The sequence below is a fragment of the Paramisgurnus dabryanus genome, chromosome 4 (genome assembly GCF_030506205.2).
Source record: "Paramisgurnus dabryanus chromosome 4, PD_genome_1.1, whole genome shotgun sequence".
NCBI lineage: Eukaryota > Metazoa > Chordata > Actinopteri > Cypriniformes > Cobitidae > Paramisgurnus > Paramisgurnus dabryanus.
The window spans coordinates 21,747,047-21,762,494 of NC_133340.1; the positions used below are offsets into that span (position 1 = coordinate 21,747,047).

Sequence of the window (15,448 nt, forward strand, 5' to 3'; positions counted from 1 at the left end):
TCCGCTCATTTGCATTTTAAAAAACACACCCAAAACGACACATTTTTGCTCAAACCTACAAAGTGGCAATGCTAACATTTTCATCATATGACCCCTTTAATTATCTATGGAGTATTTTGAGATAAAACTTCACATACACACTCTGGGGACACTGAATACTTATTTTACATCTTAAACAAATCTGATAATATGACCCCTTTAAGCACATAAAACATGATAAGACCAGAACAAATATGGTCAACAAAAAAGTGGTTCCCACTACTCATACTCTCCAACAATGCACAATTAACCCGACAAAGGAGATAATAAACAAAAAAGTGATCATGCCCGCGTGACCATGAATAACCAATAAGAAACAACAAAGAATTAACGCTCTTTTAGTTAGCTTTTTTTATTTACCAATTAAGGTTGTTATAAGATCTTAAGATCATCTCAAGAATTAAGTTGCATAGGGAAAACGGAAGCTAAAGCAACATGTCCTCTCAATTCTGTACATTCAGATCTTATTCAGTAATATGTCAAATTACGGTCTAAAAAAGAAATAAGATCATCCTCCTCACATCCTGACAAAACTTTTCTATAAACCACTTTACTATTGACTAAAAACAAACATCCAGGGCCCTATTTTAACGATCTAAGCGCATTGTCTATAAAGCGCACAGCGCAACATCTAAATGGGCGTGTCCGAATCCACTTTTGCTAATTTAACGACGGGAAAAATGGATTTTGCGCCGAGCGCATGGTCGAAAAGGGTAGGTCCTATTGTAATGGGAGTATTTTGGGCGTAACGTGCAATAAACCAATGAGAGTCTCTGCTCTCATCCCCTTTAAAAGCTAGTTGCGCTGGCGTTATGTCTAATCCCTATGTAGATGACGGACTTTGTAAACTGAAAAAATAAGCGGAGGAAGAAGATCCCCAGTTTAAGATTAATGTTAAATAATTGTGTTGTTTTTCACTTGTATTGAAATTGTTATTTTTTTATCAAAACCTTTAAAACCCGTTTTCTTTTAGTCATGGAAGTAAAAAGCAGGCTTGTAATTGCTTTTAATGTATGGCTATCCAATATCATCAAAAAATTATTTACAAGCATGTAAGATAAGGTTTGTACTCTAAAAATACTTTATTTGTAATAAACAGGAGATAAAGAATTTACAAACGGCTCTCCTCACGTTTCAGCACTTTGGACAGCGTTTTTTTTTAGCAAAGAGTTTTTTTAAGCATTACTTAAAAATGTTTCTCATCTCACCATATCCACAGGTACAGAGTCATCATAGACAATAAATCCGTGAGGTAGCATTAAAAAAAAACATTTAAAAACAGACGCATTTGTTTAAAGCAAAGCATTTATTTACTTAGCAGGCTGCAGGTGAAGCAGCTCTTTGCGCCTTCTAACGTCTCATAATCTGTCCTCATTTATGTCCAAGAGATTCAATAATAATCTTTTACATTCAATCCTTTAATCTTTCATATTTAAAAGCATTTTTGTGCTGCTGCGCATTATGTACCTTGTGATAAGCAAACCCGCGTTGTCCTCCCGTGTTTAGGCGCATTTTACTAATGCGCTCTTTAAATAACATAAAACACATTGCGCCATTGACTTTATACTTTAGAGCAGGTTTTTGTTGGTCAATGGCGTAGTCTATTTTAGTTGCCTCAAAATAGCAACGCGCCAACAATGCGCCTGAACACACCTCGTTTTCAGACCAGAACGCCCATGGGCGCAAAAGGGGGCGCAAATGCAATTGCTATTTAAACAACGCGGCGCTAAACGTGAAAATTAGGGTGGAAACTAGCGAAAGACACTTGCGTCGCGCATTGCGCTGCATTGCGCCGGGTGTAAGATAGAGCCCCCAGTGTTTAATGTCATTGTATCTTCTGTTCACTCCAGCTGTTTTGATGGCAGAACTGTGTGCTTTCAAGGTTGTCTGTTATCAGTGGATTTCCTCACATTCTAGAGTAAAAAACACATCATATTATAAACTCTACATGAGCATCAAAACCTAACAAGAACCACTGAGTAACTCACATCCAGTGTGTCATAATCAGCATTCGTGGTCTTGGGGTCAAGGGTCATGTAAGGCATTTCAGAAGACTCCATCTGATGACACAGATTAATGAGAAAATCAAATTGACCGCTCACAAATGAGAAAATACAGCAGGAGAATCTCTCACCGTTTTATGGTGCTGTAGATTTGTGTTGTTTTGAACTTCTGATGTCGCTCTTTTCCTGTGAAACAAGGAAAGAAAACAGTCTCTAAAGAAAACTAACTTTTTACAGTGTAAATACTATTGGCCATTTCGAAAGCTATTTTGAAACGTCCTGTTTCAACTGAAATTAGGTCAAGGCATCAAACCAAATTGCACACTATATAACACTTTTGTAACAGTGGATATTTAAATGCTCACCTTCTCATAAAAATCCATACATGTACCAGTACAACCAACAGCATCATAGATACAGATGTGATGATGACAGCCAATGTCACTCCCAATGTAACCTTACCCACACACGGGCTCTCTATTATGTAGAGCAGAAGACATAATAAATATACAGGTGTTGGTCATATAATAAGAATATCATAAAAAAGCTGATTTATTTTACTAATTCCATTCAAAAAGTGAAACTATTATATAAATTCATTCATTACACACAGACTGATATATTTCGCATGTTTATTTATTTTAATTTTTTATTATTGAAAACTAAGAAAAATTCCAAATTCAGTATCTTCAGAAAATTTGACTATTATGAAAAGGTTCAATATTGAAGACCCCTAGTACCACACTCTACTCAACTAATTAACTCAAAACACTTGCAAAGGCCTTTAAATCATCCCATAGTCTAGTTCTGTAGGCTACACAATCATGGAGAAGATTGCTGACTTGACAGCTGTCCAAAAGACGACCATTGACACCTTGCACAAGGAGGGCAAGACACAAAAGGTCAGTACAAAAGAGGCAGGTTGTTCACAGAGCTCCGTGTCCAAGCACATTAATAGAGAGGTGAAGGGAAGGAAAAGATGTGGTAGCAAAAAGTGTACAAGCAATAGGGATAACCGCAACCTGGAGAGGATCGTGAAACAAAACCCATTCAAAAATGTGGGGGAGATTCAGTAAGAGTGGACTACAGCTGGAGTCAGTGCTTCAAAAACCATTACGCACAGACATATGCAAGATATGGGTTGCAGCTGTCGCATTCCTTGTGTCAAGCTACTCTTGAACAACAGACAGCGTCAGAAGCGTCTCGCCTTCAAAAGGACTGGACTGCTGCTGAGTGGTCCAAAGTTATGTTCTCTGATTAAAGTAATCAGGGGCGTAACTATCTGTAAGCAGGGTAAGGGGTGCTTACGGGCCCCGACCAATCAGGGGCCCGCCCAACTGGAAGATTTTGATTGACAGTCGGGGGGGCCCTATCGCATCTGCTGTTCCCGGGTTTTCTCATGGGTTTTCAATGCTTGGCAACGTGCAAACTGTGAGGTTACATCGCCCAATGAAATTGCCGCTAGCGATAGAGCCCAACCAATCAGAGCCCAGAGTTTCTGTGCACGTTTGAAAACGGCTGGTTTTTATCTTTTGGTTTCTCAACACAAACAAGAAATAATAACGCTTTAAAAACTCAAACACTACACCAGACACCTGAAGCAAAGCACAAAAGTGCAGCAGTAAGTAAACAAATGATTTTAAACAGTATGGATCGATCTTTCTGTGTAATGATTGAGCTGTGTTTTTGTCTGAAGTTTAGAGCTGCTGTGTGCATCATGTAAATACGCGACTATCTATGCTATCGCGGCTGTTAGGATCATGACATGCACGGGAGTTTTACCACCCACAAAATGGAAAACAATGGGACAAAATAAGGTGATGATTTTCGAGTTTCAAATGGCCAGTATTTTGTTATTCTTGAACCCATAGACTTGGTGTCGTTTTAAAGCTTTCTGAACAACTAGTTTTAGCATTTAACCATGTTTAAAATTTTTGTCACATACCTACATCATGCCATCCAGAACTGAAGCCCGGAAAATGCAGTTATAAATTATAATGTGGTTATGATGTAACGCTATAGCCTATAATGTGAGTGAGCATCTTTTTTATGTATTTAGACCTAGACGTATGTGTGTGGGTAGTGCTGTCACATGCAGTTTTTTTTCATATATTATGGTGCGCCGTCACCAGTGTTTTGTTTTTGTTGTGGTGCGCGTAGCCTATTTTTGATTTTGTTAGTCATCTCATCTCTTATGCTGTGTCTCTATGATCCTATCCTGTCCTATTCATTGTAGCCTGCTTGTGGACTTGCGTCATCACGTGCTGTAGTAGAGGGCCCGCCTTGATAATCCTGCTTAGGGGCCCGGTGTTGGCTCGTTACGCTACTGAAAGTTATTTTTGCATTTCCTTTGGAAATCCGGGTCCCAGAGTCTGGAGGAAGGGAGGAGAGGCACACAATCCATGTTGCATGAGGTCCAGTTTCTACAGTCAGTGATGGTTTGGGGTGCCATGTCATCTGCTGGTGTTGGTCCACTGTGTTTTCTGAGGTCCAAGTTCAACGCAGCCTTACACCAGAAAGTTTTGGAGCACTTCATGCTTCCTGCTGCTGACCACCTTTATGGAGATGCAGATTTCATTTTCCAACAGGACTTGGCACCTGCACACAGTGCCAAAGCTACCAATACCTGGTTTAAGGACCATGGTATCCCTGTTCTTAATTGCCAGCAAACTGGCCTGACCTTAACCCCATAGAAAATGTATGGGTATTGTGAAGGGGAAGATGCGATATGTCAGACCCAACAATGGAAAAGAGACCGGAGATCTGGCATCTGAATGGCAATGGCCAGAGACGGAGCAGGCTCAATCGACAACTTCCCCCCCATTGGCTACCTCAACTATAATGGGTTGGACTCATCAAAGGTCAAAAGGAGCGCTCTCACAGCTCTTCTTCATCTAAGTTCACAGTGCGACACCCAACCTGCAAGCTCGCTGTGGGACTCTCCCTCTCTTGGGACAGTTTCGGGCACTCGTCACTTTGGCAAATTTAGATCAGGTCCGCAGATCAATCCGGTCAGCGGAACAATGCGAAGGAACAATGCAACAGAACAACTTTAAAGACTCCGTCAAGGCCTCGTGCCACTGGCCTAATCACAGCCGTGATGATATAGAGCTATCACACCCCATGCAAACCATTGAAAAAATGTTAAAAACAGTTGATTTGTCAATGTTAACTTCATTGAATCAATATCAGGTTTGCACCCTCCATTAATATTGAAAAAATATTGAGATTTCAACAAATCACCATTATTGTGATCAGTGTTTGCTTTAGTTGGGTCCTTGACTCTAAATTATATATAAAATTATATGACCAGTCCCTTTAATGTGATGATATAAACTCTAAAACGGTTAAGAGTTGCTCTCACCAATATTTAACTGAATCTTGAGTAAATCCTGCAGATTATTTTACCTGTAAGAATCATCAGTGTGACATCTGGAGATTTCAGATCTTCATCTCCTCTCACAGCACAGCTGTAGTTTCCTTCATCATCTCTGCTCACAGACTGCAGTTTCAGTTTATTACTACTGAATGATTCTGATAAAGGACTTTTGTTTTTATACCAGGTAAAGTTTGTGTTGCTTGCAAGGAGGCATGTGCTTTTACAAAATAAAACTGCAGAATTTCCCTCAACAACCTCTTCAGGAACCTCAACCCTGAGCTCTACAAAGACAAAAAAGCAGTTTACATATTGAGTTTAAATGTGTGTATAGGTGAAGTCTCTGACACCACAATGGTGTTACTGTAGTTTTACTGTACCTGTCACTTTTAGCTTAATTCCAGGACGACCCAAATATTTTTCTTTTTTTAAATTTGTCAAGATTTTCATGCAGTACCTATGTCCATCCTGATCTGTTACATTACTCAGTTTGAGAAAGTTTTGTTTTTCACCCATAATGTACTTAACTCTGTCTTTATATTCTGGTACTTTAGACAGATCGGGCGCCTTCTCATCGCATTTTATTGGATCTGTGGTCCAAAATATCTTGGTTATAGTTAGACCATCAGGATATGTGAAATTGCCCGACAGAAATGTGGTTGAGCCCTTCAGGGCGCAGTTTACTCTGTTGAAGTAGTTCACTGTCCATTTTTGGCCACATATTGCTGAAAAACATTTACATTTAGTCATTTAGCAGATGCTTTTGTCCAAAGCGACTTACAAATGAGGTAAACAATAGAAGCATTTATAGCAACACAAGAACAGCAATACGTATATGCAATAGAACTAGTGTCATCAAGTCTAACACAGTATACATAGCCAAGGGAAAAACATAAAATGGATTTAAACAAATTTCACAGTATGTATTATAAAGGTATTTAGGTTTTTTCAAATGTACAGTAAAGTATGTTTCCTTTTTCTGTCATTAAGCTCAAGACAACACTGCTCGGATTACCCTAAGAAGACCTTTGTTTATTATCCTGGAGCGGTTTGGATTTCTTTGGGGAAGGATAAATGCAAATTTTTTAGACTTGAAGGATATGGACCACGTAACTTCGACTGGCAGATCTAAGACATTTTCTAAAATAACTGAAAATGTCTTCATATGAAAAATGATATGCATCCCGGATGGCTTGGGGGTGAGTAAATCATGTTTAATATCATTTTTGGTTGAACTATCCCTTTAAGGTTCAGTGTAAAAAGATTTACTGTCTTAGATTTTTAAATACAATCAAAATGCTTTTAAGTCTTTTTAACTTACTATTTTTAATGTATGTTCATTCTTTTCAAAATATGTCATATCAATGTATTGTTATAAGTTACAGAAACTCACCACTAGCCAAAATTTTAAATGCTAAGTTGAAGAAAATAACATGTGAAGTCAGTTTTCAGTCTTACCTGGGATCACAAGCAGACGGATTAGAGAGAAAAGACCAAACATTCTGTAAGACATAAAGATTTTAAATTACAAAAAATTTAAAACAGGTATATTTATTTATATAGTATATATTATCCACTATTATTATAGTGTATTTGCATGATTTTTAGTTAACTTAGTAAAAGAGACATATTTATTATTATTGTAATTGCATAATGAATAATGTATTTAAATCATAAGGAAGCTTTAGTAATGCAGTATTTATACAATTCATAAGGATGGTCTACACATGACTATATATAACAACAAATATAATATTTATTGATATTTATAATATTTATTAAGTTGTATATAATATAAACTATATTAAGTGAGCTTTAGTCTGACCTTGCTTTATCGTCGTCTTCTGTGTTCAGTTGTTTTATTGTTTGCAGCAGAGAAGTTTATCTGACACGTCCGGTATCTCCATACTTCCTCCTGTCTGCTTCTTCCCGGAAACAAACGCTAAAGGAGATCTTCAGAGCGAGACTTTCTAATTTCACATGCAATATATATGGAAAATGGCTCTATAGCGCCACCTACAAATTTTTAACTAAACACCCCTTGGACATGTACGAAATTGATAAAACACATGATAAAGACACAAGTTAAAGGACAGATTTGTCAATAAATATCTTAATGCTTTATTATTTTCAAATACAGAAACTCATTAATAATCGAACAGTTCACTTTACACCTTTACAAATTCTACTATAACTAACCTGACATCTAGAGGCAGACATCAGTAACTACACAATGTTAGTGACATATCTTGACAACAATCCTCATTAAAGGGGATATATCATGAAAATCTGACTTTTTCCATGTTTAAGTGCTATAATTGGATCCCTAGTGCTTCTATCAACATAGAAAATGTGATAAAGATCAACCCCTTTGTTTTGGTAAACCATTCTCTACAAGCATGTTAATAGGTAATTGAATTTTAGCTCCCTATTGTGATGTCAAAAGGGGATTTTATTAAAACAATACTGTCCCTTAATCTGCATTATTCAACATTTTGCATTATAAAGGACACAACCAAAAGTGGCACATTTTGCTCCAACCCAGTCTCACGGTAAGTCATGTTGTAGTAATGAAAATTTTGATTAATTTATTCATGTGTGATGACACAAATTTCCGCTGTTTTCGTGTCTCTGGAGACGAATGTCTTTTTTGTCTTTCCCAGCACGAATTTCTATCAATGGCTGTTCGTGTCTGTGACACTACTTACTTTATCGTGTCATTTTATATTTTGTTTTTCATCATTGTTTTCTATTTTTTGACCATTGTCGCTTGATGTTTGGGTTAGAATCACTTTCTGCGACTTCCTCACCCAAACCCCAACTCTAACCCCAACTCCAGACGAGAATAGTTTTAAAAGCGGACGAAAAACATGTAGAAACTAATGCATAAATTACATCCTAATGCAAACCCAGAATCTAACCCTAACCCCAAGCGACAATGATTTAAAAATATGAAAAAACGATGAGAAAACTAAATATAAAATGACACGATAAAGAAAGTCGTGCCACAGACACGAACAGCCATTGATAGAAATTTGTGCTGGGAAGGATGAAGTAGACATTCGTCTCCAGAGACACAAAAAACAGCGGAAATTCGTGTCATCAAACACAAATAAATTAATAAAAATTTTCGTTACCATAACACGACTTGCCGTGAGACTGTGTTGTACCTACATGGACACACTCTTGGGACACCAAAAGTGTCAAATAATATGTCCCCTTTAAAATTGAAAAATACAAAAATATTGTATTTCTAGCATAGATGATGCTGATATGAATGAACTTAAATTGCATCACTTGCTGCTAACACTTAATGTGTTACTAGACCTTAACTTTTCACTATTCACTAAAACAAGCATCCAGTGTTTAATGTCATTATATCTTCTTCTGTCCTCTCCAGCTGTTTTTGATGGCAGCTGTGTGCTTTCAGGGTTATCTCTTATCAGTGGATTTTCTTACATTCTGTAAAACAGATTAAAAATACATAGGAACCAAAGCATCATATTATAAACTCTACATGAGGACCAAAATGTAACAAGAACCACTGAGTAACTCACATCCAGTGTGTCATAATCAGCACTCATGGTCTTGGGGTCAAGGGTCATGTAAGTCTCTTCCGAAGACTCAATCTGATGACACAGATTAATGAGAAAATCAAACTGACAGCTCACAAATGAGAAAATACAGAAGGAGAATCTCTCACCGCTCTATGGTGCTGTAGATTTTTGTTGTTTTGAACGTCTGATGTCGCTCTTTTCCTGTGAAGCAAGAAATGCTTATTTATTTTGGAGACATCAACTTCTCTAGGTAGTGTCTGTATGTTTATAACAGCACATATGGTGACCCTCTTTAAATATATCTTTTAAAGTCGTTGTTAAACTCAGCAGTGCCTTCACACTGTAAGAGTGTATGCAATAAAACATTTTCATGTCAATATATGTTGCATTTTAATTGGCTACTCGGCAGGTGTAGGTTGTTGGATCATGCTAAATGTCTGACACAACAAGAAAATAATCTTTGATTGCAAGATTGTGACATTTGCAGTCTTTGATTGTAGGTACTCGTTTAGTGAGAGAGATTCATAGAAATTTTCACAATTGTTTCATGCTGGCCATCCTGATAAATGCATTAATGTAAATGAAAGGTCCACATAAATTCTATCAAATGTGGCTCCCCTTATGATGTCAAAAGGGATCTTAATATAATAAAAAGCACCTTAATCTGCACTCTCCAACCACAGCACTGCCATTCAGTGCAGAAAGAAAGAGAGAGAAAAAAAATAATTGACAGCACAATTGAGTTTCAATTTCAACAAACCATGATTATGGTGATCAGTGTTTGCTTCAGCTCATTTGCAGTTAGGGGGACATACCCAAAAATGATACATTTTTGTTTGCACCTACAAAGCGGCAATTTTAGCATGCTGTATTAAATTATCTGTAGGGTATTTTGAGCACTTTACATAGGCTCTCAGGGGACACCAAAAATGTATTTTACATCTTAAAGAAGTCTTGTGAAATGTCCCCTTTAAATTCTCACCTACTGATACAGATCCCAAAAACAACCAAAAGTATCACAGATACAGATGTGATGACAACAGCCGGTATTACTCCCACTGTAACCTTACTCACAGCCAGTCTGTCTCCTCCTGCCATGTAGAGAAAAAGACAAATGATAAATATAACATCATTCATGATGTGTATTCTGTACAGAGCTGTTTCCAGATCAGTCAAAAACACAAACCTGTTACAATCATCAGCAGAACAGCATTTGATCTCTGAGATCCATATTTATTCTGAGCTTCACAGTAAAACCATCCACTGTGACTGGAGTTAATGTTAGTGATGCTGTACGTCTGTCCAGATCCAACAGATGATGTTTCATTCACCTTAAACCAGCTGTAGTTGTGAACAAGTGGATTTGATTTACTGCTGCAGGTCAGAGTCACTGAATCACCCTCCATTATTACAGCAGATGGACTGATGCGTATTGTTGTGTTCTTTGGAGGATCTAACAAGAAAAATAAGTGTATATTCATGGGGACATATATAATATTAATAACACTTCCATTTTCCCATTTTTAAGGTTTACTGTACACGTGGCATGATGCCTTACCTCCAGGTCTAACCTTAACGGCCACAGACGAAGAGTTGAGTCCCTCATGACCGCTTAACATGCAGAAATATCGACCTGCATCCTCCAGTCTAACAGAGTTCAGATCAAGCTGGTTGGTCCCATAGTTCTGACTGTACAAACGACCATCTTTCCTCCAGATGTAGGTGGGCACAATGATGGAGGGGACGCAAGAGCCGCAGAAAAACACCAACCAATCTCCTTCTGTCACCACATCATACTGGGAGATCACCTCTAACTCTGCATCTACACCAAAAAGATCTCGATGCATTTATCTCCTTTACACCTTTATCTCTAATGCATTTATTGTGAGATAATGATGAGACACATTGGTAAACACTGCTTTCATGAGATGATGCATTAGAAGGCTTTTAATAGTGCTGCAATGCCAGCTGTTTTAAAGTGCACCTATTTCATTGCTAAAAAACAACAAAGTTTTTTTGTGTATTTAGTATAATATTCAAAAAACAAATTTTTTCCACATTTTTGTAGCTCTAGATTTCCCTGCCTTCCTCAAACGCTCTACTTTTGTACAAAACATATTGATTTGAAAAGCTCTGTGTCCCTGATTGGCCAGTTAATCTGTACGTTGAGATAGGCCTCTGACGTCAGCCGGAAATGTGACGCTCCTTACAATGTTTGAAAAAATTAATTAAGAAGTAATCCCAGATAGCATGCAAACCATTGAAACAATGTTAAAAACAGTTGATTTGTCAATGTTAAATGCATTGAATCAATATCAGGTTTGCACCCTCCAATAATATTGAAAAAATATTGAGATTTCAACAAATCACCATTATTGTGATCAGTGTTTGCTTTAGTTGGGTCCTTGACTCTTGTTATTCACTAAGTTAAATCTTTATATTCTTTTTTTGTGTGTGTTTGTATGTGTTTATGTAGAAACACATGTGCATTGGAAAAGAAAGATGTGTTTCAAAGTTAAGTTGGGACGGATTGCTTTTTGTGAAGAAGTCAAGATTATATCAAATTAAGCTGCTTTATATGATTATGTTGATCCATTTTTGACATTTATAATTGTTTTGGTTTGTAAACACACTGTGACAAGACAAACAGAAAAATTGCTGACACATTCAGACATCATTACTCATCCTACAAATCTCAACAATAGTGACAATCATCAAACAAATTCAAATAAAACGATCAACTGCAATGCATGCTGGGAGTTATAAATTAGTTTAGTACTACGATGATACCCAGCATGCATTGCAGCATGAAGCTTTCTTTTGTTGATCGTCACCATTGATGAGATTCATAGACCGATTCATGATGTCAGAGATCGATTCAAAAATTTAACTTTTTAAATGTGCTTTTGTAATCCTCAAAATAACAGACCTGACATGGTTTCTAACTAGTCCTGTAAAATCACTTTTTTGCATAACTTTAACAGTATTTCATTCATATTATTTAGGTATATCTACAAGAATTAAACTACTTGATAACATTAGATCTTTGTTTTCTTTGCAATAGCAGATGTATTTTAAAACACCGCTTCAGCGGCCAAAGAAAACTTACCATTACAACACAAGAGTAAAGGGCCCAACTAAAGCAAACACTGATCACGATAATGGTGATTTGTTGGAATTTCAATATTTTTTCAATATTAATGTAGGGTGCAAACGTGATATTGATTCAATGGTATTAACATTGACAAATCAACGATTTTTAACATTGTTTCAATAGTTGCATGCTATCTGGGAATGCTTACAGGATTTAATTTACAGCATGTGAGTCCAAGCGGGAGGAATTATGATAATGTCGGTCATGTCTACATCATCAATCCTGAGAGTAAACTGTTGCCTACAGTCCGTGTGTTTGTTGTAGTCCAAGAAAAGAGATTACATGGGAGACGATAACTCTCGTCATCTTTAACTTTGTGATTTGTACCATTTGCATACACACTTACACACAAAAATACATTTAAAATCGTAAATCGCACCATAGTTGCTCTTTAAGCAATTTATACGACAAGAAAACTAAATGGAACCGAGCCATTAAGTTAAATTAGCTGTTGTTGAAAACCAAGTTTTGACATATCATATGCTTGTTGCTTAACTAAAACTGTATTAAATCTAGACGGTCGAACACACAGCCTTGCAAAGTACAGTTTATTTGAGTCATACACAGACGTTCAACGCATGCGCATTGTGAAGAAAAGGCAATGTATCTCCTGGTCTACATATCACATTCTACTGTAGGCACGTGTGGGACCTACGCATGCAGTACACGTGGGGATGAAAAAATTTGATGACGAAAACTGTGTGTTGTTATGTTTTGGAGAGGTGAGCATTAGGCTATGTACAGCCTATGGCGTAGGTCCTTTGCAGAAGTATAGCCCCCCCAGCCTAAGCAGCCTTATAGGAGTATTCCACTTTAAAAAATTAAAAAATAAATTGCCAAAGTATGTTCCATTTTTCCGTGTATTCGCGGGTCCTCGTACAGTACGTGTGACGCAATTTTCATTCGTGGAAGAGTGTGCATGTACTGTACACACACCGCAGGATTTATGAACCCCAGCATACATTGTACGCGTCACATATGCGCCAACAGAAGAATGTAGTATGTAGCCCAGGAGATGCGTTTAATTTTGTCACAGTGCGCATGCGTCGAACGTCTGCCTACACGTACGAGTCAAATAAACTATACTTTGCACAGCCATGCATATGACCGTACGTTCATGCGTATTCGTAAAAAAAAACTGACTGTACTCCGTGCCTAATAGACCAAGAACAATCAGAGTACACATCATTTGTAGGCACGGACAACTTCTGCACAAGGTGTGAAAAGCTTTTTATACCAATTCTTAACCCTAAGTTATAGGAAATGAAACTCTTATCACCATTGGTAAATCTTGCAGAGAAAACAGATTAAAAGAAAGATAAATTAAAGCACTAATTTAAGAAAACATCCACCTACACTACAAAAACAAAAGTCCTTGTTGCACTTAAAATTGAATTCATTTCAACTTTCTTATAACTTAATAACTTTATTTAAACTAACCCATGTCTCAAATTTAAAAGTTTGGCTTCTATTTAAGCACGCCATCCAATGTACCTGTTACTTTCAGACTGACACCACTAGACTTTGACCAGGTTTGTAAAGAAACACCGCTTCTGAACCTAATCCTGAAGATGCCGGCATCACTGTCTCTCACGTTCTTCAGCAACAGCGAGCAGTTGCCACCGCCACCTCCAGTTGAGTTCACAAACTCCACACGGCCTTCAAACGCAGGGTCCTGAGAGACGACCCTATCACTGTCCTCCGGTGATCTCTGATAAACCCATTCCTCTATGTACAAGCTCTCGTGTCTGGAGTGACCGTATGAGCAGGGTATGAGAACCGTCGACTGTCGGACAACACACATAGTGCTGATAATATGAGTAACCACACGCTGTTGTAAACCTGGAACACATGCAAAACCTTTGTCATGTTTGAGATGCTGATGAAATAAAGCAAAATGCTAAAGAAAACATAAAAAACTTTTATGTTATAAAAGAGAGTTCTGTTTGTTAATTCTCCACCGAATGCAACATCCTTCCTCTTTATGTTTCAACACATGACTATAGGCGTTAAGATGACGTTATGGAAGTTTTTGGAGAGGGTTAAAACAAATGCATCTAGATTTTCAGCAGCCTTTTCCTCTTTCAACCCAGATGTGAACAAGACACTTTACGTTATTTTAAACAAATATGTGAAAGCACTTTTGCTTACTGCTTATCAGGACACAGACTTTGCAGAAATGGCATGCACTGAAATCACACATCACAGATAAGACTATACCTGTTTTCATCAGAGAGATCCAGAACAAAAATTGGAAAAATACACCTGGACACACCTGCAAGATATCGACTGTGAGATTTATCAAGCAGGACCTCAACAAAATGGAATTCTTAAGTTAACTTTAAAATGCCGCAAAAGCTTTTACTGAATGCTGATTTCAGACTTATTGGGACGGTTTCCTGGACAGGGATTAGACTAGTCCTAAACTAAAATAAATGTAAGAGCTGTCCAAACTGAAAACAACTTGCGCTGACATATCTTAAAATACATCAGTGCCCTTTGTTTTGCCTCAAAATGCACACAAGTAGTGATTTTAGGAAGGCATGTTTGTTAAAACTAGTTATGTTTCCAAGGCTTAGTCTTGGCTTAAGCTAATCCCTGTCTGGGAAACCACCCCATAATGATCTATAGCTGAGCATTAAGCAAACTGCCTTAATCTCTTAACATGTTTATGTATTCATGACTAACACTTACTCCAGTAATAAACGTCTGAGGAAAAATCAAGAAAAACCCTCCTGAAATACACAAACTGCCAAAGAGTTATGAAATCAAAGACATTACCATAATATCTGAAGCCTAACGATGCCAATGAAACGTCAAGAAGTGAAGCCAAACAAGCAAACGACCCAAGACACATTACTGTACCTCCTCTTCCTCTTTTAACTTCTGTGAGAAAAAAACAGCTGACTGCACATGAATTTTTTTAGCAACAGATGTGTGAAAACAAGCAGACATCCTTCTAAAATAAGTTCCCAAAGTCCCATTTAGCAATAAAAGACATCCACAGGTTGAGAATCAGGGACCCCAGAGAGCATGCAAACCCTTGAAACAATGTTAAAAACAGTTGATTTGTCAATGTTAACTTCATTGAATCAATATCAGGTTTGCACCCTCCATTAATATTGAAAAAATATTGAAATTTCAACAAACCACCATTATTGTGATCAGTGTTTGCTTTAGTTGGGTCCTTGACTCTTGTTATTCACTAAGTTAAATCTTTATTATCTTTTTTTGTGTGTTTGTATGTGTTTATGTAGAAACACATGTGCATTGGAAAAGAAAGATGCGTTTCAAAGTTAAGTTGAAACTGGTTGCTTTT

The 15,448-nt window shown here is 37.3% G+C and overlaps 2 protein-coding genes across 3 annotated transcripts; both read right to left on the minus strand.

Annotated features, from left to right (window-relative positions):
- Positions 1-656: 656 nt before the first annotated feature.
- On the minus strand, positions 657-8,042 carry LOC135760417 (uncharacterized). The gene is made up of 8 exons (XM_065274400.2): positions 7,244-8,042; positions 6,877-6,920; positions 5,799-6,143; positions 5,451-5,702; positions 2,408-2,519; positions 2,174-2,228; positions 2,028-2,099; positions 657-1,952 (listed from the first exon to the last, which is right to left on the minus strand). The coding sequence occupies exons 2-8, from the start codon at positions 6,917-6,919 to the stop codon at positions 1,917-1,919; spliced, it is 915 nt and encodes a 304-aa protein (XP_065130472.1). The 5' UTR covers position 6,920; positions 7,244-8,042; the 3' UTR covers positions 657-1,916.
- A 135-nt stretch (positions 8,043-8,177) lies between these two features.
- LOC135760415 (cell adhesion molecule CEACAM6-like) lies at positions 8,178-14,968 on the minus strand. 2 transcript variants are annotated; one of them, XM_065274398.2, is made up of 10 exons: positions 14,911-14,968; positions 14,350-14,404; positions 13,624-13,971; positions 10,534-10,797; positions 10,162-10,428; positions 9,958-10,066; positions 9,634-9,660; positions 9,122-9,176; positions 8,976-9,047; positions 8,178-8,880 (listed from the first exon to the last, which is right to left on the minus strand). In XM_065274398.2, exons 1-10 carry the CDS (start codon positions 14,911-14,913, stop codon positions 8,851-8,853), a joined length of 1,230 nt encoding a protein of 409 aa, XP_065130470.1. In that variant the 5' UTR covers positions 14,914-14,968; the 3' UTR covers positions 8,178-8,850. The 2 variants fall into 2 exon arrangements, with proteins under 2 accessions (XP_065130470.1, XP_065130471.1); XM_065274399.2 differs by lacking the exon at positions 9,634-9,660.
- Between the last annotated feature and the right edge of the window lie 480 nt (positions 14,969-15,448).